At 49.7% G+C, this 23831-nt stretch overlaps 1 protein-coding gene across 2 annotated transcripts in view; it reads right to left on the reverse strand.

Moving 5' to 3' along the window:
- TPP1 (tripeptidyl peptidase 1) overlaps positions 1 to 23831 on the reverse strand; it is a 92910-nt gene that overhangs the window by 63286 nt on the left and 5793 nt on the right. For both annotated transcript variants that reach the window (XM_088461327.1, XM_088461328.1), the window contains 4 exons: positions 21541 to 21680; positions 14938 to 15088; positions 13638 to 13759; positions 9096 to 9274 (listed from right to left, as the gene is read on the reverse strand). In XM_088461327.1, the coding sequence (XP_088317453.1) occupies positions 9096 to 9274; positions 13638 to 13759; positions 14938 to 15088; positions 21541 to 21680 (592 nt within the window). The remainder of the gene's footprint in view (positions 1 to 9095; positions 9275 to 13637; positions 13760 to 14937; positions 15089 to 21540; positions 21681 to 23831) is intronic.

The following is a 23831-nucleotide window of genomic DNA, read 5'->3' on the forward strand; positions in this document are numbered from 1 at the left end:
TATATACTATACACAGGAACCTGTATTACACACATCACACAGTGCCTCACATTACTATAATGACAGCATTCCTATTATACTGTTATGTGCTCTGTGCTATATACTATACACAGGAACCTGTATTACACATATCACACAGTGCCTCACATTACTATAATGACAGAGCATTCCTATTATACTGTTATGTGCTCTGTGCTATATACTATACACAGGAACCTGTATTACACACATCACACAGTGCCTCACATTCCTATAATGTCAGCATTCCTATTATACTGTTATGTGCTCTGTGCTATATACTATACACAGGGACCTGTATTACACCTATCACACAGTGCCTCACATTACTATAATGACAGCATTCCTATTATACTGTTATGTGCTCTGTGCTATATACTATACACAGGGAACCTGTATTACACCTATCACACAGTGCCTCACATTACTATAATGACAGCATTCCTATTATACTGTTATGTGCTCTGTGCTATATACTATACACAGGAACCTGTATTACACCTATCACACAGTGCCTCACATTACTATAATGACAGCATTCCTATTATACTGTTATGTGCTCTGTGCTATATACTATACACAGGGAACCTGTATTACACACATCACACAGTGCCTCACATTACTATAATGACAGCATTCCTATTATACTGTTATGTGCTATATACTATACACAGGAACCTGTATTACACCTATCACACAGTGCCTCACATTACTATAATGACAGAGCATTCCTATTATACTGTTATGTGCTATATACTATATACAGGGGACCTGTATTACACCTATCACACAGTGCCTCACATTACAATAATGACAGCATTCCTATTATACTGTTATGTTCTCTGTGCTATATACTATACACAGGAACCTGTATTACAAATATCACACAATTCCTCACATTACTATAATGACAAAGCATTCCTATTATACTGTTATGTTCTCTGTGCTATATACTATACACAGGAACCTGTATTACACACATCACACAGTGCCTCACATTACTATAATGACAGAGCATTCCTATTATACTGTTATGTGCTCTGTGCTATATACTATACACAGGAACCTGTATTACACTTATCACACAGTGCCTCACATTACTATAATGACAGAGCATTCCTATTATACTATTATGTGCTCTGTGCTATATACTATACACAGGAACATGTATTACACCTATCACACAGTGCCTCACATTACTATAATGACAGAGCATTCCTATTATACGGTTATGTGCTCTATACTATACACAGGAACCTGTATTACACACATCACACAGTGCCTCACATTACTATAATGACAGCATTCCTATTATACTGTTATGTGCTCTGTGCTATATACTATACACAGGAACCTGTATTACACACATCACACAGTGCCTCACATTACTATAATGACAGAGCATTCCTATTATACTGTCAAGTGCTCTGTGCTATATACTATACACAGGGAACCTGTATTACACATATCACACAGTGCCTCACATTACTATAATGACAGAGCATTCCTATTATACTGTTATGTGCTCTGTGCTATATACTATACACAGGAACCTGTATTACACCTATCACACAGTGCCTCACATTACTATAATGTCAGCATTCCTATTATACTGTTATGTGCTATATACTATACACAGGAACCTGTATTACACATATCACACAGTGCCTCACATTACTATAATGACAGAGCATTCCTATTATACTGTTATGTGCTATATACTATACACAGGGAACCTGTATTACACATATCACACAGTGCCTCACATTACTATAATGACAGAGCATTCCTATTATACTGTTATGTGCTCTGTGCTATATACTATACACAGGAACCTGTATTACACCTATCACACAGTGCCTCACATTACTATAATGACAGCTTTCCTATTATTCTGTTATGTGCTCTGTGCTATATACTATACACAGGAACCTGTATTACACACATCACACAGTGCCTCACATTACTATAATGACAGAGCATTCCTATTATACTGTTATGTGCTCTGTGCTATATACTATACACAGGAACCTGTATTACACACATCACACAGTGCCTCACATTACTATAATGACAGAGCATTCCTATTATACTGTTATGTGCTCTGTGCTATATACTATACACAGGAACCTGTATTACACACATCACACAGTGCCTCACATTACTATAATGACAGAGCATATCCATTATACTGTAATGTGCTATATACTATACTCAGGAACCTGTATTACACATATCACACAGTGCCTCACAGTACTATAATGTCAGCGCATTCCTATTATACTGTTATGTGCTCTGTGCTATATACTATACACAGGAACCTGTATTACACCTATCACACAGTGCCTCACATTACTATAATGACAGCATTCCTATTATACTGTTATGTGCTCTGTGCTATATACTATACACAGGGAACCTGTATTACACCTATCACACAGTGCCTCACATTACTATACACAGGGAACCTGTATTACACCTATCACACAGTGCCTCACATTACAATGACAGAGCATTCCTATTATACTGTTATATGCTATATACTATACACAGGGAACCTGTATTACACACATCACACAGTGCCTCACATTACTATAATGACAGCATTCCTATTATACTGTTATGTGCTATATACTATACACAGGAACCTGTATTACACCTATCACACAGTGCCTCACATTACTATAATGACAGAATTCCTATTATACTGTTATGTGCTCTGTGCTATATACTATACACAGGAACGTGTATTACACCTATCACACAGTGCCTCACATTACTATAATGACAGCATTCCTATTATACTGTTATGTGCTATATACTATACACAGGGAACCTGTATTACACACATCACACAGTGCCTCACATTACTATAATGACAGAGCATTCCTATTATACTGTTATGTGCTATATACTATACACAGGAACCTGTATTACACGTATCACACAGTGCCTCACATTACTATAATGACAAAGCATTCCTATTATACTGTTATGTGCTCGTGCTATATACTATACACAGGGAACCTGTATTACACCTATCACACAGTGCCTCACATTACTATAATGACAGCATTCCTATTATACTGTTATGTGCTATATACTATACACAGGAACCTGTATTACACCTATCACACAGTGCCTCACATTACTATAATGACAGAGCATTCCTATTATACTGTTATATGCTATATACTATACACAGGGAACCTGTATTACACCTATCACACAGTGCCTCACACTACTATAATGACAGCATTCCAATTATACTGTTATGTGCTATATACTATACACAGGGAACCTGTATTACACATATCACACAGTGCCTCACATTACTATAATGACAGCATTCCTATTATACTGTTATGTGCTCTGTGCTATATACTATACACAGGAACCAGTATTACACACATCACACAGTGCCACACATTACTATAATGACAGCATTCCTATTATACGGTTATGTGCTATATACTATACACAGGAACCTGTATTACACACATCACACAGTGCCTCACATTACTATAATGACAGCATTCCTATTATACTGTTATGTGCTCTGTGCTATATACTATACACAGGGAACCTGTATTACACACATCACACAGTGCCTCACATTACTATAATGACAGAGCATTCCTATTATACTGTTATGTGCAATATACTAAACACAGGAACCTGTATTACACATATCACACAGTGCCTCACATTACTATAATGACAGCATTCCTATTATACTGTTATGTGCTCTATACTATACACAGGAACCTGTATTACACACATCACACAGTGCCTCACATTACTAGAATGACAGAGCATTCCTATTATACTGTTATGTGCTCTGTGCTATATACTATACACAGGGAACCTCTATTACACACATCACACAGTGCCTCACATTACTATAATGACAGAGCATTCCTATTATACTGTTATGTGCTATATACTATACACAGGGAACCTATATTACACACATCACACAGTGCCTCACATTACTATAATGACAGAGCATTCCTATTATACTGTTATGTGCTATATACTATACACAGGAACATGTATTACACACATCACACAGTGCCTCACATTACTATAATGACAGCATTCCTATTATACTGTTATGTGCTCTGTGCTATATACTATACACAGGGAACCTGTATTACACCTATCACACAGTGCCTCACATTACTATAATGACAGAGCATTCCTATTATACTGTTATGTGCTCTGTGCTATATACTATACACAGGGAACCTCTATTACACACATCACACAGTGCCTCACATTACTATAATGACAGAGCATTCCTATTATACTGTTATGTGCTATATACTATACACAGGAACCTGTATTACACATATCACACAGTGCCTCACATTACTATAATGACAGAGCATTCCTATTATACTGTTATGTGCTATATACTATATACTATACACAGGAACATGTATTACACACATCACACAGTGCCTCACATTACTATAATGACAGCATTCCTATTATACTGTTATGTGCTCTGTGCTATATACTATACACAGGAACCTGTATTACACCTATCACACAGTGCCTCACATTACTATAATGACAGCATTCCTATTATACTGTTATATGCTATATACTATACACAGGGAACCTGTATTACACCTATTACACAGTGTCTCACATTACTATACACAGGGAACCTGTATTACACATATCACACAGTGCCTCACATTACTATAATGACAGCATTCCTATTATACTGTTATGTGCTATATACTATACACAGGGACCTGTATTACACCTATCACACAGTGCCTCACATTACTATACACAGGGAACCTGTATTACACCTATCACACAGTGCCCCCTATAAATGAAACACCAGATGTAGAGGGCAGTTACTGTTACATAAGGGTCTTTTTACTATAAGTGGAAGGAGATTACCTTCCAGCCAATCAGCTCCTAATTGTCATTTTTCAAACCCTGTGTGCGCAGATCAGGTCACTATGACGAGCGTATATCACTGTATGACTCTTCCCACATATTCCTGCACAGCCAGCTTATCCCCAATGGGTGCAGACTAGTAACTTAGCGGGCACTGCTATAGTATTATACACACTTACAGTAACTCATACCTGGGCACAGGCCTGGCTGTTGGTGGGCACTGCTGGGGTATTATACACACTTACAGTAACATACCTGGGCACAGGCCTGGCTGTTGGTGGGCACTGCTGGGGTATTATACACACTTACAGTAACATACCTGGGCACAGGCTGGCTGTTGGTGGGCACTGCTGGGGTATTATACACACTTACAGTAACTCATACCTGGGCACAGGCCTGGCTGTTGGTGGGCACTGCTGGGGTATTATACACACAGAGTAACTCATACCTGGGCACAGGCCTGGCTGTTGGTGGGCACTGCTGGGGTATTATACACACTTGGAGTAACTCATACCTGGGCACAGGCCTGGCTGTTGGTGGGCACTGTTGGGGTATTATACACACGGAGTAACTCATACCTGGGCACAGGCCTGGCTGTTGGTGGGCACTGCTGGGGTATTATACACACTTGGAGTAACTCATACCTGGGCACAGGCCTGGCTGTTGGGGGGCACTGCTGGGGTATTATACACACAGAGTAACTCATACCTGGGCACAAGCCTGGCTGTTGGTGGGCACTGCTGGGGTATTATACACACTTGGAGTAACTCATACCTGGGCACAGGCCTGGCTGTTGGGGGGCACTGTTGGGGTATTATACACAATTAGAGTAACTCATACCTGGGCACAGGCCTGGCTGTTGGTGGGCACTGTTGGGGTATTATACACAATTAGAGTAACTCATACCTGGGCACATGCCTGGCTGTTGGTGGGCACTGTTGGGGTATTATACACACAGTAACTCATACCTGGGCACAGGCCTGGCTGTTGGTGGGCACTGCTGGGGTATTATACACACTTGCAGTAACTCATACCTGGGCACAGGCCTGGCTGTTGGTGGGCACTGCTGGGGTATTATACACACAGTAACTCATACCTGGGCACAGGCCTGGCTGTAGGTGGGCACTGTTGGGGTATTATACACACAGTAACTCATACCTGGGCACAGGCCTGGCTGTTGGTGGGCACTGCTGGGGTATTATACACACAGTAACTCATACCTGGGCACAGGCCTGGCTGTTGGTGGGCACTGTTGGGGTATTATAAACACAGAGTAACTCATACCTCGGCACATGCCTGGCTGTTGGTGGGCACTGCTGGGGTATTATACACACAGAGTAACTCATACCTGGGCACAGGCCTGGCTGTTGGGGGGCACTGCTGGGGTATTATACACACAGAGTAACACATACCTGGGCACAGGCCTGGCTGTTGGGGGGCACTGCTGGGGTATTATACACAGAGTAACTCATACCTGGGCACAGGCCTGGCTGTTGGGGGGCACTGCTGGGGTATTATACACACAGAGTAACTCATACCTGGGCACAGGCCTGGCTGTTGGTGGGCACTGCTGGGGTATTATACACACAGTAACTCATACCTGGGCACAGGCCTGGCTGTTGGGGGGCACTGCTGGGGTATTATACACAGAGTAACTCATACCTGGGCACAGGCCTGGCTGTTGGTGGGCACTGCTGGGGTATTATACACACTTGGAGTAACTCATACCTGGGCACAGGCCTGGCTGTTGGGGGGCACTGTTGGGGTATTATACACACAGTAACTCATACCTGGGCACAGGCCTGGCTGTTGGTGGGCACTACTGGGGTATTATACACACTTGGAGTAACTCATACATGGGCACAGGCCTGGCTGTTGGTGGGCACTGCTGGGGTATTATACACAGAGTAACTCATACCTGGGCACAGGCCTGGCTGTTGGTGGGCACTGCTGGGGTATTATACACACAGTAACTCATACCTGGGCACAGGCCTGGCTATTGGTGGGCACTGCTGGGGTATTATACACAGAGTAACTCATACCTGGGCACAGGCCTGGCTGTTGGTGGGCACTGCTGGGGTATTATACACACAGTAACTCAAACCTGGGCACAGGCCTGGCTGTTGGTGGGCACTGCTGGGGTATTATACACACTTGGAGTAACTCATACCTGGGCACAGGCCTGGCTGTTGGTGGGCACTGTTGGGGTATTATACACACGGAGTAACTCATACCTGGGCACAGGCCTGGCTGTTGGTGGGCACTGCTGGGGTATTATACACACTTGGAGTAACTCATACCTGGGCACAGGCCTGGCTGTTGGGGGGCACTGCTGGGGTATTATACACACAGAGTAACTCATACCTGGGCACAAGCCTGGCTGTTGGTGGGCACTGCTGGGGTATTATACACACTTGGAGTAACTCATACCTGGGCACAGGCCTGGCTGTTGGGGGGCACTGTTGGGGTATTATACACAATTAGAGTAACTCATACCTGGGCACAGGCCTGGCTGTTGGTGGGCACTGTTGGGGTATTATACACAATTAGAGTAACTCATACCTGGGCACATGCCTGGCTGTTGGTGGGCACTGTTGGGGTATTATACACACAGTAACTCATACCTGGGCACAGGCCTGGCTGTTGGTGGGCACTGTTGGGGTATTATACACACTTGCAGTAACTCATACCTGGGCACAGGCCTGGCTGTTGGTGGGCACTGCTGGGGTATTATACACACAGTAACTCATACCTGGGCACAGGCCTGGCTGTAGGTGGGCACTGTTGGGGTATTATACACACAGTAACTCATACCTGGGCACAGGCCTGGCTGTTGGTGGGCACTGCTGGGGTATTATACACACAGTAACTCATACCTGGGCACAGGCCTGGCTGTTGGTGGGCACTGTTGGGGTATTATAAACACAGAGTAACTCATACCTGGGCACATGCCTGGCTGTTGGTGGGCACTGCTGGGGTATTATACACACAGAGTAACTCATACCTGGGCACAGGCCTGGCTGTTGGGGGGCACTGCTGGGGTATTATACACACAGAGTAACTCATACCTGGGCACAGGCCTGGCTGTTGGGGGGCACTGCTGGGGTATTATACACACAGAGTAACTCATACCTGGGCACAGGCCTGGCTGTTGGTGGGCACTGCTGGGGTATTATACACACAGTAACTCATACCTGGGCACAGGCCTGGCTGTTGGGGGGCACTGCTGGGGTATTATACACAGAGTAACTCATACCTGGGCACAGGCCTGGCTGTTGGTGGGCACTGCTGGGGTATTATACACACTTGGAGTAACTCATACCTGGGCACAGGCCTGGCTGTTGGGGGGCACTGTTGGGGTATTATACACAATTAGAGTAACTCATACCTGGGCACAGGCCTGGCTGTTGGTGGGCACTGCTGGGGTATTATACACACAGTAACTCATACCTGGGCACAGGCCTGGCTGTTGGTGGGCACTACTGGGGTATTATACACACTTGGAGTAACTCATACCCGGGCACAGGCCTGGCTGTTGGTGGGCACTGCTGGGGTATTATACACAGAGTAACTCATACCTGGGCACAGGCCTGGCTGTTGGTGGGCACTGCTGGGGTATTATACACACAGTAACTCAAACCTGGGCACAGGCCTGGCTGTTGGTGGGCACTGCTGGGGTATTATACACACTTGGAGTAACTCATACCTGGGCACAGGCCTGGCTGTTGGTGGGCACTGTTGGGGTATTATACACACGGAGTAACTCATACCTGGGCACAGGCCTGGCTGTTGGTGGGCACTGCTGGGGTATTATACACACTTGGAGTAACTCATACCTGGGCACAGGCCTGGCTGTTGGGGGGCACTGCTGGGGTATTATACAGAGTAACTCATACCTGGGCACAAGCCTGGCTGTTGGTGGGCACTGCTGGGGTATTATACACACTTGGAGTAACTCATACCTGGGCACAGGCCTGGCTGTTGGGGGGCACTGTTGGGGTATTATACACACTTGGAGTAACTCATACCTGGGCACAGGCCTGGCTGTTGGGGGGCACTGCTGGGGTATTATATACACGGAGTAACTCATACCTGGGCACAGGCCTGGCAGTTGGTGGGCACTGCTGGGGTATTATACACACAGTAACTCATACCTGGGCACAGGCTTGGCTGTTGTTGGGGTGAGTCCCGATATCACTGGTGGACAGATTGTACCTCTCGCGCAGCACAGACGGAGTAACCCCCAGGTGAAACGCTGCTCCCAGGTTGCTTTGCTTGTTCTCGGATCTTCTCAGGACTTTCCTCTCAGCTGGAAACCGATGCAGTCCCCCCACTGCGGAAAGAAAGACAGCCATGTCCAGCTACAGATGGGTCCTCATACATTTGGCCTCCTTGTGCGCTAAACAGCCCTTCTAGTCGCGCCTAGTGTCTTCTCGTGCGACTTTTTACATTCAAATGCATCTTAGTCCCAAAGCAATGCAAATAGCCAGCACAAGCAGCTTCGGCTGAGTAACATGATACGCAGGATGCCCATGTTCTGTGTGCGAGTGCGGGTCTGTCTGCTACGTTACAGTGACAGGTGTCCTGCCGTCCCCCCACATAGACAGGTGTCCGCCTATCCTGCCCTCTCCCCACAGAGACAGGGGTCTGCTTATCCTGCCCTCTCCCCACAGAGACAGGGGTCTGCTTATCCTGCCCTCTGCCCACAGAGACAGGGGTCTGCTTATCCTGCCCTCTGCCCACAGAGACAGGGGTCTGCTTATCCTGCCCTCTGCCCACAGAGACAGGGGTCTGCTTATCCTGCCCTCTGCCCACAGAGACAGGGGTCTGCTTATCCTGCCCTCTGCCCACAGAGACAGGGGTCTGCTTATCCTGCCCTCTGCCCACAGAGACAGGGGTCTGCTTATCCTGCCCTCTGCCCACAGAGACAGGGGTCTGCTTATCCTGCCCTCTGCCCACAGAGACAGGGGTCTGCTTATCCTGCCCTCTGCCCACAGAGACAGGGGTCTGCTTATCCTGCCCTCTGCCCACAGAGACAGGGGTCTGCTTATCCTGCCCTCTCCCCACGCAGAGACAGGCGTCTGCTTATCCTGCCGTCCCCCCACGTAGACAGGTGTCTGCCTATCTTGCCCTCTCCCCACAGAGACAGGGGTCTGCTTCTCCTGCCCTCTCCCCACAGAGACAGGGGTCTGCTTATCCTGCCCTCTCCCCACAGAGACAGGGGTCTGCTTCTCCTGCCCTCTCCCCACAGAGACAGGGGTCTGCTTCTCCTGCCCTCTCCCCACAGAGACAGGGGTCTGCTTCTCCTGCCCTCTCCCCACAGAGACAGGGGTCTGCTTCTCCTGCCCTCTCCCCACAGAGACAGGGGTCTGCTTCTCCTGCCGTCCCCCCACAGAGACAGGGGTCTGCTTCTCCTGCCGTCCCCCCACATAGACAGGGGTCTGCTTCTCCTGCCCTCTCCCCACAGAGACAGGGGTCTGCGTCTCCTGCCCTCTCCCCACAGAGACAGGGGTCTGCTTCTCCTGCCCTCTCCCCACAGAGACAGGGGTCTGCTTCTCCTGCCCTCTCCCCACAGAGACAGGGGTCTGCTTCTCCTGCCCTCTCCCCACAAAGACAGGGGTCTGCTTCTCCTGCCCTCTCCCCACAGAGACAGGGGTCTGCTTCTCCTGCCCTCTCCCCACAGAGACAGGGGTCTGCTTCTCCTGCCCTCTCCCCACAGAGACAGGGGTCTGCTTCTCCTGCCCTCTCCCCACAGAGACAGGGGTCTGCTTCTCCTGCCCTCTCCCCACAGAGACAGGGGTCTGCTTCTCCTGCCCTCTCCCCACAGAGACAGGGGTCTGCTTCTCCTGCCCTCTCCCCACAGAGACAGGGGTCTGCTTCTCCTGCCCTCTCCCCACAGAGACAGGGGTCTGCTTCTCCTGCCCTCTCCCCACAGAGACAGGGGTCTGCTTCTCCTGCCCTCTCCCCACAGAGACAGGGGTCTGCTTCTCCTGCCCTCTCCCCACAGAGACAGGGGTCTGCTTCTCCTGCCCTCTCCCCACAGAGACAGGGGTCTGCTTCTCCTGCCCTCTCCCCACAGAGACAGGGGTCTGCTTCTCCTGCCCTCTCCCCACAGAGACAGGGGTCTGCTTCTCCTGCCCTCTCCCCACAGAGACAGGGGTCTGCTTCTCCTGCCCTCTCCCCACAGAGACAGGGGTCTGCTTCTCCTGCCCTCTCCCCACAGAGACCGGGGTCTGCTTATCCTGCCCTCTCCCCACATAGACAGGGGTCTGCTTATCCTGCCCTCTCCCCACAGAGACAGGGGTCTGCTTATCCTGCCCTCTCCCAACATAGACAGGGGTCTGCTTATCCTGCCCTCTCCCCACAGAGACAGGGGTCTGCTTATCCTGCCCTCTCCCCACAGAGACAGGGGTCTGCTTATCCTGCCCTCTCCCCACAGAGACAGGGGTCTGCTTATCCTGCCGTCCCCCCACATACACAGGTGTCTGCCTATCCTGCCCTCTCCCCACATAGACAGGGGTCTGCCTATCCTGCCCTCTCCCCACATAGACAGGGGTCTGCTTATCCTGCCCTCTCCCCACATAGACAGGGGTCTGCTTATCCTGCCCTCTCCCCACGCAGAGACAAGCGTCTGCTTATCCTGCCCTCTCCCTACAGAGTCAGGGGTCTGCTTATCCTGCCCTCTCCCCACAGAGACAGGGGTCTGCTTATCCTGCCCTCTCCCCACGCAGAGACAAGCGTCTGCTTATCCTGCCGTCCCCCCACGTAGACAGGTGTCTGCCTATCTTGCCCTCTCCCCACGCAGAGACAGGTGTCTGCTTATCCTGCCCTCTCCCCACGCAGAGACAGGTGTCTGCTTATCCTGCCCTCTCCCCACGCAGAGACAGGTGTCTGCTTATCCTGCCCTCTCCCCACGCAGAGACAGGTGTCTGCTTATCCTGCCCTCTCCCCACGCAGAGACAGGTGTCTGCTTATCCTGCCCTCTCCCCACGCAGAGACAGGGGTCTGCTTATCCTGCCCTCTCCCCACAGAGACAGGTGTCTGCTTATCATGCCCTCTCCCCACAGAGTCAGGGGTCTGCTTATCCTGCCCTCTCCCCACAGAGACAGGTGTCTGCTTATCCTGCCCTCTCCCCACAGAGTCAGGGGTCTGCTTATCCTGCCCTCTCCCCACAGAGTCAGGGGTCTGCTTATCCTGCCTTCTCCCCACAGAGACAGGTGTCTGCTTATCCTGCCCTCCCCCCACGCAGAGACAGGGGTCTGCTTATCCTGCCCTCTCCCCACAGAGACAGGGGTCTGCTTATCCTGCCCTCTCCCTACAGAGACAGGGGTCTGCTTATCCTGCCCTCTCCCCACAGAGACAGGGGTCTGCTTATCCTGCCCTCTCCCCACAGAGACAGGGGTCTGCTTATCCTGCCCTCTCCCCACAGAGACAGGGGTCTGCTTATCCTGCCCTCTCCCCACAGAGACAGGGGTCTGCTTATCCTGCCCTCTCCCCACATAGACAGGGGTCTGCTTATCCTGCCCTCTCCCCACAGAGACAGGGGTCTGCTTATCCTGCCCTCTCCCCACAGAGACAGGTGTCTGCTTATCCTGCCGTCCCCCCACATAGACAGGTGTCTGCCTATCCTGCCCTCTCCCCACATAGACAGGGGTCTGCTTATCCTGCCCTCTCCCCACGCAGAGACAGGTGTCTGCTTATCCTGCCCTCTCCCCACGCAGAGACAGGTGTCTGCTTATCCTGCCCTCTCCCCACGCAGAGACAGGTGTCTGCTTATCCTGCCCTCTCCCCACGCAGAGACAGGGGTCTGCTTATCCTGCCCTCTCCCCACGCAGAGACAGGTGTCTGCTTATCCTGCCGTCCCCCCACGTAGACAGGTGTCTGCTTACCCTGCCCTCCCCCCACGCAGAGACAGGTGTCCACCTATCATGCCGCCCCCCCACATAGACAGGTGTTTGCCTTTCATGCCCTCTCCCCACAGAGACAGGGGTCTGCTTATCCTGCCCTCTCCCCACAGAGACAGGTGTCTGCTTATCCTGCCCTCTCCCCACAGAGACAGGTGTCTGCTTATCCTGCCCTCTCCCTACAGAGACAGGGGTCTGCTTATCCTGCCCTCTCCCTACAGAGTCAGGGGTCTGCTTATCCTGCCCTCTCCCTACAGAGTCAGGGGTCTGCTTATCCTGCCCTCTCCCTACAGAGTCAGGGGTCTGCTTATCCTGCCCTCTCCCCACAGAGACAGGGGTCTGCTTATCCTGCCCTCTCCCCACGCAGAGACAAGCGTCTGCTTATCCTGCCGTCCCCCCACGTAGACAGGTGTCTGCTTACCCTGCCCTCTCCCCACGCAGAGACAGGTGTCCGCCTATCCTGCCCTCTCCCCACGCAGAGACAGGCGTCTGCTTAACCTGCCCTCTCCCCACGCAGACAGGTGTCCGTCTATCCTGCCCTCTCCCCCACGCAGACAGGTGTCCGTCTATCCTGCCCTCTCCCCACGTAGACAGGTGTCTGCTTATCCTGCCCTCTCCCCACGTAGATAGGTGTCTGCTTATCCTGCCCTCTCCCCACGCAGAGACAGGTGTCTGCCTGTCCACCGTTACACCCCCCCTCTCCCAATTCATGTTTTTCTGTCCCCTTATTTTACAGTGAAACAATGGTTTATTACCAGTGACCGGAGCCTGTACCTCCCATTTATAACTAACCAAAGTCAATGTGTGCGGCCACCTCCGGGACCAGCGAGTACGGGGAGCTGGATCTCACCACACTCATATTTCCTTTCATATAACGATGGAATTGGGCACCAGGGAGCAGAGATTCTGCAGTGCTGCAACAAAAGGAGGCACAAGGGCTGGATTAGGGTGCGCAGCATGATACAACCGGGGGGGGGGGGGGGGGGGGGGGGGGGGGACGGGACATGGAGGGAGCGCTCAGGGACATCCCAGCTACTTCCAGCACTTATTACACAGGGACATCCCAGCTACTTCCAGCACTTATTACACAGGGACATCCCAGCTACTACCAGCACTTATTACACAGGGACATCCCAGCTACTTCCAGCACTTATTACACAGGGACGTCCCAGCTACTTCCAGCATTTATTACACAGGGACATCCCAGCTACTTCCAGCACTTATTACACAGGGACATCCCAGCTACTTCCAGCACTTATTACACAGGGACGTCCCAGCTACTTCCAGCACTTATTACACAGGGACATCCCAGCTACTTCCAGCACTTATTACACAGGGACGTCCCAGCTACTTCCAGCACTTATTACACAGGGACGTCCCAGCTACTTCCAGCATTTATTACACAGCTACTTCCAGCACTTATTACACAGGGACGTCCCAGCTCCTTCCAGCACTTATTACACAGGGACATCCCAGCTACTTCCAGCACTTATTACACAGGGACATCCCAGCTACTTCCAGCACTTATTACACAGGGACATCCCAGCTACTTCCAGCACTTATTACACAGGGACATCCCAGCTACTTCCAGCACTTATTACACAGGGACATCCCAGCTACTTCCAGCACTTATTACACAGGGACATCCCAGCTACTTCCAGCACTTATTACACAGGGACATCCCAGCTACTTCCAGCACTTATTACACAGGGACATCCCAGCTAATTCCAGCACTTATTACACAGGGACATCCCAGCTCCTTCCAGCACTTATTACACAGGGACATCCCAGCTACTTCCAGCACTTATTACAGAGGGAAATCCCAGCTACATCCAGCACTTATTACAGAGGGACATCCCAGCTCCTTCCAGCACTTATTACAGAGGCAGCCAGACATAGTGTATGACGGCAGATAATCCTGAAATAGCGGGCGGTGCAAGTAAATGAAAACAAGGACTGAAAGGCGGAATAGGACAGGAGACAGAGGAAGACCTGAGACCGATCGGAAGAGTCAGACAAGAGCCGGATGGAGGGCAGGAGTCTATGGGGAGATGACCCAGGTGTGTCATGGTGATGCTAGCAGGAAACTGACCTGGCCTGTGTCTGGCACTGCAAGAAGTCTCTGGTCAGGACACTGCTACACTCCTCAACCCCATGCTTCTCCAGCCAGGTCCTTACTGTCCTAAGGGTGTCCCGGGATGGTTGGACCAAGGTACGGAGCTCGTCCAGGGACAGGAACTGACCTGAGGGAGACAGACATCAGGCATAGTCTATGGTTAGTACTTTGCTGAGGCCAATATTGAGGCTCACATTCCCCCAGGTCTGACTCATACCAGCTACTCACAGGATTCATTACAACAGGACACAGAGTATATAACATAGCATTACTCAGCGCAGTCTCCTATATACAGACTCAGGAGCACACAGATATACAAGTGTCACATATCACATTACTCAGCGCAGTCTCCCATATACAGACTCAGGAGCACACAGATATACCTGTGTCACATATCACATCACTCAGCACAGTCTCCCATATACAGACTCAGGAGCACACAGATATACAGGTGTCACATATCACATTACTCAGCTCAGTCTCCCACATACAGACTCATGTGACACCTGTATATCTGTGTGCTCCTATCACATTACTCAGCGCAGTCTCCCATATACAGACTCAGGAGCACACAGATATACAGGTGTCACATATCACATTACTCAGCGCAGTCTCCATATACAGACTCAGGATCACACAGATATACAGGTGTCACATATCACATTACTCAGCGCAGTCTCCTATATACAGACTCAGGAGCACACAGATATACAGGTGTCACATATCACATTACTCAGCGCAGTCTCCCATATACAGACTCAGGAGCACACAGATATACAGGTGTCACATATCACATTACTCAGCGCAGTCTCCTATATACAGACTCAGGAGCACACAGATATACAGGTGTCACATATCACATTACTCAGCGCAGTCACCTATATACAGACTCAGGAGCACACAGATATACAGGTGTCACATATCACATTACTCAGCGCAGTCTCCTATATACAGACTCAGGAGCACACAGATATACAGGTGTCACATATCACATTACTCAGCGCAGTCTCCTATATACAGACTCAGGAGCACACAGATATACAGGTGTCACACATCACATTACTCAGCGCAGTCACCTATATACAGACTCAGGAGCACACAGATATACAGGTGTCACATATCACATTACTCAGCGCAGTCTCCTATATACAGACTCAGGAGCACACAGATATACAGGTGTCACACATCACATTACTCAGCGCAGTCTCCCATATACAGACTCAGGAGCACACAGATATACAGGTGTCACATATCACATTACTCAGCGCAGTCTCTATATACAGACTCAGGAGCACACAGATATACAGGTGTCACATATCACATTACTCAGCGCAGTCTCCCATATACAGACTCAGGAGCACACAGATATACAGGTGTCACATATCACATTACTCAGCGCAGTCTCCCATATACAGACTCAGGAGCACACAGATATACAGGTGTCACATATCACATTACTCAGCGCAGTCTCCTATATACAGACTCAGGAGCACACAGATATACAGGTGTCACATATCACATTACTCAGCGCAGTCTCCCATATACAGACTCAGGAGCACACAGATATACAGGTGTCACATATCACATTACTCAGCGCAGTCTCCCATATACAGACTCAGGAGCACACAGATATACAGGTGTCACATATCACATTACTCAGCGCAGTCTCCCATATACAGACTCAGGAGCACACAGATATACAGGTGTCACATTACTCAGCGTAGTCTCCTATATACAGACTCAGGAGCACACAGATATACAGGTGTCACATATCACATTACTCAGCGCAGTCTCCCATATACAGACTCAGGAGCACACAGATATACAGGTGTCACATATCACATTACTCAGCGCAGTCTCCCATATACAGACTCAGGAGCACACAGATATGCAGGTGTCACATATCACATTACTCAGCGCAGTCTCCCATATACAGACTCAGGAGCACACAGATATACAGGTGTCACATATCACATTACTCAGCGCAGTCTCCCATATACAGACTCAGGAGCACACAGATATACAGGTGTCACACATCACATTACTCAGCGCAGTCTCCCATATACAGACTCAGGAGCACACATATATACAGGTGTCACATATCACGTTACTCAGCACAGTCTCCCGTATACAGACTCAGGAGCACACAGATATACAGGTGTCACATATCACATTACTCAGCGCAGTCTCCTATATACAGACTCAGGAGCACACAGATATACAGGTGTCACATATCACGTTACTCAGCACAGTCTCCCGTATACAGACTCAGGAGCACACAGATATACAGGTGTCACATATCACATTACTCAGCGCAGTCTCCTATATACAGACTCAGGAGCACACAGATATACAGGTGTCACATATCACATTACTCAGCACAGTCTCCTATATACAGACTCAGGAGCACACAGATATACAGGTGTCACATATCACATTACTCAGCGCAGTCTCCTATATACAGACTCAGGAGCACACAGATATACAGGTGTCACATATCACATTACTCAGCGCAGTCTCCTATATACAGACTCAGGAGCACACAGATATACAGGTGTCACATATCACATTACTCAGCACAGTCTCCTATATACAGACTCAGGAGCACACAGATATACAGGTGTCACATATCACATTACTCAGCGCAGTCTCCTATATACAGACTCAGGAGCACACAGATATACAGGTGTCACATATCACATTACTCAGCGCAGTCTCCATATACAGACTCAGGAGCACACAGATATACAGATGTCACATATCACATTACTCAGCGCAGTCTCCTATATACAGACTCAGGAGCACACAGATATACAGGTGTCACATATCACATTACTCAGCGCAGTCTCCTATATACAGACTCAGGAGCACACAGATATACAGGTGTCACATATCACATTACTCAGCACAGTCTCCTATATACAGACTCAGGAGCACACAGATATACAGGTGTCACATATCACATTACTCAGCACAGTCTCCTATATACAGACTCAGGAGCACACAGATATACAGGTGTCACCTATCACATTACTCAGCACAGTCTCACCATATACAGACTCAGGAGCACACAGATATACAGGTGTCACATATCACATTACTCAGCACAGTCTATGGTGTATCCTAGTTTCATCGCATTGCGACTAGGACTAATTTTCCGGGGCAAAAATAAAAAAAAGGCGCCTGTAATTAGCAGAGTTACACTGGACCTGGCGGCTCACTCACACTTGGCATTTTGCGCCCCACGGCGTATTTTGGTTAGATGTATGAAGAGACATATGTGCTGCAACCTGATATCTGAATGGAATTACCTGAGAAGTTGTATAGTTAACACAGAATTATTAGGCTGTGGGACCAGGTAGATCATAATACATAATAATTCTCCCAAATCAGAAGAGAGATCTATGTTTTGTTTGTAAATGTTTGTTATATGGGGTGTGTGGATGACTGCTATATGGGGGTATGTGGATGACTGCTATATGGGGGTATGTGGATGACTGCTATATGGGGTATGTGGATGACTGCTATATGGGGTTGTGTGGATGACTGCTGTATGGGGTATGTGGATGACTGTTATATGGGGTATGTGGATGACTGTTATATGGGGTATGTGGATGACTGTTATATGGGGTATGTGGATGACTGTTATATGGGGTATGTGGATGAATTGTTGTATGGGGTATGTGGATGATTGTTGTATGGGGTTTGTGGATGATTGTTATATGGTACGCTGATGCAAGCATATTATTCCAGTAATGTATTGTATTTCGCGGTTGGCAGCCATATAAGCCTTTACTGCCATAATAATAGAATGTATACGGGTGATGTCAGCCATGTGACATCACTGCTCTGTGGCTACTGGGACCAGTGATGCTGGCAGCTGGGAGCCTCAGCTGTCGTCTAGTTTTGCACTTGGCGCTTTAGTTCATGCAGAAAACCCCATTTTCAAATATTCTGATCTCAGCGGGGCTCATCCTCTAAGCAGCTGCCATCCCCCTTACAGTTTCTATTAATCCAAGTTTGAGCTTAGAAATATGGCAGCCTGCAGTGAATAACTTCTGAGTGATATCATGGTCAACAGTAAAATTAGATATACAGTACATGGGCAAAAGCGTTTGGACACCAGAAGCTCGCACATCGTATGCGCTTGTTGAACATCTCATTCCAAAAACATGGTTATTACTATGGAATGACCCCTCCCCCTCTTTGATGCTATAACGGCCTACACTCTCCATTCAGCCACAGGAGCACTGGCTAGGTCAGGGACGTACGCTGGGCGATAAGGCTTACAGTCAGCGTTCCATGGGGACTGAGGTCGGGTTCTTCCACGCTAATCTTGGTGCAGCAGGGGCATTGTATGCTGACACGGGGTCTTCTCCAATCTGCTGTCACTGAGGCCTGAGCCATTGTGTATAAGCCGCACTGCCCATTGTCTTGCTAACCCGCACGCAGCCACGCACATTGAACTCATTCGCAGAGTGAGTGACAGGCAGTCAGTATTTGGGGAGGGGAACTGGGGGGGGGGGGGGTGGGGGGTCCTACCATTTCCACACAGTCACACGGCGTACATAAATTAGCCATACTGATCTCCTGCGCAGCGTTGTCAGGAGAGCCGCTGTACATGAGACAGGTCTGCACGGCTGCTCGATGTGCTTCGATGTTACCGTAATTTACGCTGCTCCGGGGTCCAATGGCGGTTTCCCCTTACACCACTCGTCGTCTGGCGATGCACAAGGAAGGTGCCGATTGGTCATTGAGAAACAATCCATCACGTGCTTACTAAGGAAGCTTGGGCCCCGGCGGCGGGTGTGGTATCTGAGAACAGACTTACGTGTGACCCCACGCGCTTCACGGCTGAGCGGTAGCTGCTCATAGACCATATCCTTTCACAATAACAGCACTTACAGGTGACTGGGCAGATCTAGGAGGGCAGCTAAGTGACACACTGACCTATCGGACAGGTGACTGGGGCAGACCTAGGAGGGCAGCTAAGTGACGCACTGACCTATCAGACAGGTGACTGGGGCAGACCTAGGAGGGCAGCTAAGTGACGCACTGACCTATCGGACAGGTGACTGGGGCCGACCTAGGAGGGCAGCTAAGTGACGCACTGACCTATCGGACAGGTGACTGGGGCCGACCTAGGAGGGCAGCTAAGTGACGCACTGACCTATCGGACAGGTGACTGGGGCCGACCTAGGAGGGCAGCTAAGTGACGCACTGACCTATCGGACAGGTGACTGGGGCCGACCTAGGAGGGCAGCTAAGTGACGCACTGACCCTATCGGACAGGTGACTGGGGCCGACCTAGGAGGGCAGCTAAGTGACGCACTGACCTATCGGACAGGTGACTGGGGCCGACCTAGGAGGGCAGCTAAGTGACGCACTGACCTATCGGACAGGTGACTGGGGCCGACCTAGGAGGGCAGCTAAGTGACGCACTGACCTATCGGACAGGTGACTGGGGCCGACCTAGGAGGGCAGCTAAGTGACGCACTGACCTATCGGACAGGTGACTGGGGCCGACCTAGGAGGCAGCTAAGTGACGCACTGACCTATCGGACAGGTGACTGGGGCAGACCTAGGAGGGCAGCTAAGTGACGCACTGACCTATCGGACAGGTGACTGGGGCAGACCTAGGAGGGCAGCTAAGTGACGCACTGACCTATCGGACAGGTGACTGGGGCAGACCCAGGAGGGCAGCTAAGTGACGCACTGACCTATCGGACAGGTGACTGGGGCAGACCCAGGAGGGCAGCTAAGTGACGCACTGACCTATCGGACAGGTGACTGGGGCAGACCCAGGAGGGCAGCTAAGTGACGCACTGACCTATCGGACAGGTGACTGGGGCAGACCCAGGAGGGCAGCTAAGTGACGCACTGACCTATCGGACAGGTGACTGGGGCAGACCCAGGAGGGCAGCTAAGTGACGCACTGACCTATCGGACAGGTGACTGGGGCAGACCCAGGAGGGCAGCTAAGTGACGCACTGACCTATCGGACAGGTGACTGGGGCAGACCCAGGAGGGCAGCTAAGTGACGCACTGACCTATCGGACAGGTGACTGGGGCAGACCCAGGAGGGCAGCTAAGTGACGCACTGACCTATCGGACAGGTGACTGGGGCAGACCTAGGAGGGCAGCTAAGTGACAAACTGACCTATCGGACAGGTGACTGGGGCAGACCTAGGAGGGCAGCTAAGTGACACACTGACCTATCGGACAGGTGACTGGGGCAGACCCAGGAGGGCAGCTAAGTGACAAACTGACCTATCGGACAGGTGACTGGGGCAGACCTAGGAGGGCAGCTTAGTGACAAACTGACCTATCGGACAGGTGGCATTCTAATTCAGTGCCACACAAGATGCACCGGAGCTCTGCAGTGTGACCCACTGTACGGTAAGGGTTTCGTTATGGAGACTGCATGGGCTGTAGCTGGATTTTGTGCATAAATGGCCAAACACACCAATAGGAAGAGGTGTCCACAGACGTCTGGCCATATAGTCTATGTGCAAATATAAACCTTATCCATAATATATCATGTAGTGCCACAGACAGAATATGGGGAAGGTCATTTACCATAATGCGAGGATTCGGGATCGGAGACTCCTCTCACCAGCTCTTGTAGCTTATCCACATTCTGCTGCTTCAGAGCAAAGGTCAGTACGACAGGATCACTCGCCGCGATGCGCGCTCCACGCGTCCATCCCTCCGGGATCCTGCCAGATAAGAAGAGCAATCATTACCTCTCCATGTCCGATATAGGACCACAGAACCCACCACCACTCTGAAAGGGGCGAGAGATTATACTCACTTCTTCTACACATTATACATCTCATGTCACAAACAATTTACAACACAATTTTCTTTGGAATTATTTGCTGAACATGAGCCGTGAACAAACGTCCTCACCAACCCTAAACCAAACCTGGTCTTCAGCCAGTCTCCGTCCACCAGCCCCTTGTGTCCTAATCACTTTCCCTCCTCTCACTCCATTCATGAGGATAGACAATATGGCTTCCAGCACCAATACTCTATTAGGACTGTCCGCACAATAGTGACAATGATCTACATGAGGAGTAGGTCACGTTTTCCTCATTGGGTGCAGATTCTTAACATTACAAGCCAGACATATTCCTGAGTGCCCCCGCTAATACATAGAGGGCTCCTGGAACGGTTAGTGGACACCTACATAGAGGGGTCCTGTAATGGATAGCGGCTTCCCTGTCCTTTCCTCGTGTTGGGGCGATCATTTGTCATCTGGGGATGAAGACATGTTTCGGAATTTTGTACGGTTATCTTACTGTAAGCAGAACTAAAGCTGGGTACACATTACACAATATATATTGGACAATTTGACATTTTGAGCCGAATCGCAAAGACAAAAGGTCCATATCGTCCAGTATGTACGCAATATCGTGTGCGTCATTCATCGCATCTTCAGATCTGCCTGCAGTGTAAAGATATTCTTCAAATCGTCTAGTGTGTACGCCCAACCGGACGACCAGGCAAAATGTTGATGTTATAAAGTTAACAATGAAATGACCAAACGTTACAAGATGTAAGATTGCACAGTGTGTACGCACTAGGTTATTTGTTCTGGTGTTTAAGGGAAATCAGGATGAGCATCGTGTTATTTGCACATTGTTTAGTGTGTACCCAGCATATCTGTGGGAGGGCTCAGTGGCCCTGGCTTTGCCGGCTTTGCAGGCCAGACTTCGGTTCTCTGATTGTGCGAGGGTCTAGTGCAAAAAACTCCTCCACTTTGAAGGTACGGGTTAGGGCAGAAAGAGAGAGTGAAGTACACGTAGTAGGTAATGTATGACCACACAGGTGACACTTGTGCCAAGTTTTTCCTATGCCTGACCTACAGCGAAATCTACAGGGTAAATTTACTAAGAATCCTGTCTGGTCAGAGTTGAAACCCTCACAGCACCGCTGAAACACGGGAGACTTTTGACAGGTGAAAAACTCAAATTTACCAAGAATCGTAATTTCGATGGTGTATGTAATTGAGTTTATCCCCCAGTTCCCTTTGTCTGACCGCTGCCAAACACCCACCTGCAGGCTGCACAGATCAGCGAGATACCTGCAGGCTGCACATATCAGCGAGATACCTGCAGGCTGCACAGATCAGCGAGATACCCGCAGGCTGCACAGATCAGCAAGATACCTGCAGGCTGCACAGATCAGCGAGATACCTGCAGGCTGCACAGATCAGCGAGATACCTGCAGGCTGCACAGATCAGCGAGATACCTGCAGGCTGCACAGATCAGCGAGATACCTGCAGGCTGCACAGATCAGCGAGATACCTGCAGGCTGCACAGATCAGCGAGATACCTGCAGGCTGCACAGATCAGTGAGATACCCGCAGGCTGCACAGATCAGCGAGATACCTGCAGGCTGCACAGATCAGCGAGATACCTGCAGGCTGCACAGATCAGGGAGATACCCGCAGGCTGCACAGATCAGCGAGATACCTGCAGGCTGCACAGATCAGCGAGATACCTGCAGGCTGCACAGATCAGGGAGATACCCGCAGGCTGCACAGATCAGTGAGATACCTGCAGGCTGCACAGATCAGTGAGATACCCGCAGGCTGCACAGATCAGTGAGATACCCGCAGGCTGCACCGGACTCAAACTACCCGGAGTGTAATGCCACAGCCAGGGGATCCTTCAACCAGGTCACCCGGGCCAAAGCATTAACACCCCAGACTAGTCAACCCAGGCCAGGGATCTCAGGCGAGGTGGAGACCCCCCCCCCCCCCCCAATAAAGTGGTCCAACCTCTCTTGAGCACCCCAGGCTGAAGCCCGGGCTCTTCCTTGCACCGCTGGCCGTTGGGTGCATGTGAATAGTGTTAATATT

This window comes from Taudactylus pleione, unplaced genomic scaffold (genome assembly GCF_031769625.1).
Source record: "Taudactylus pleione unplaced genomic scaffold, aTauple2 ptg001033l, whole genome shotgun sequence".
Taxonomy (NCBI): domain Eukaryota; kingdom Metazoa; phylum Chordata; class Amphibia; order Anura; family Myobatrachidae; genus Taudactylus; species Taudactylus pleione.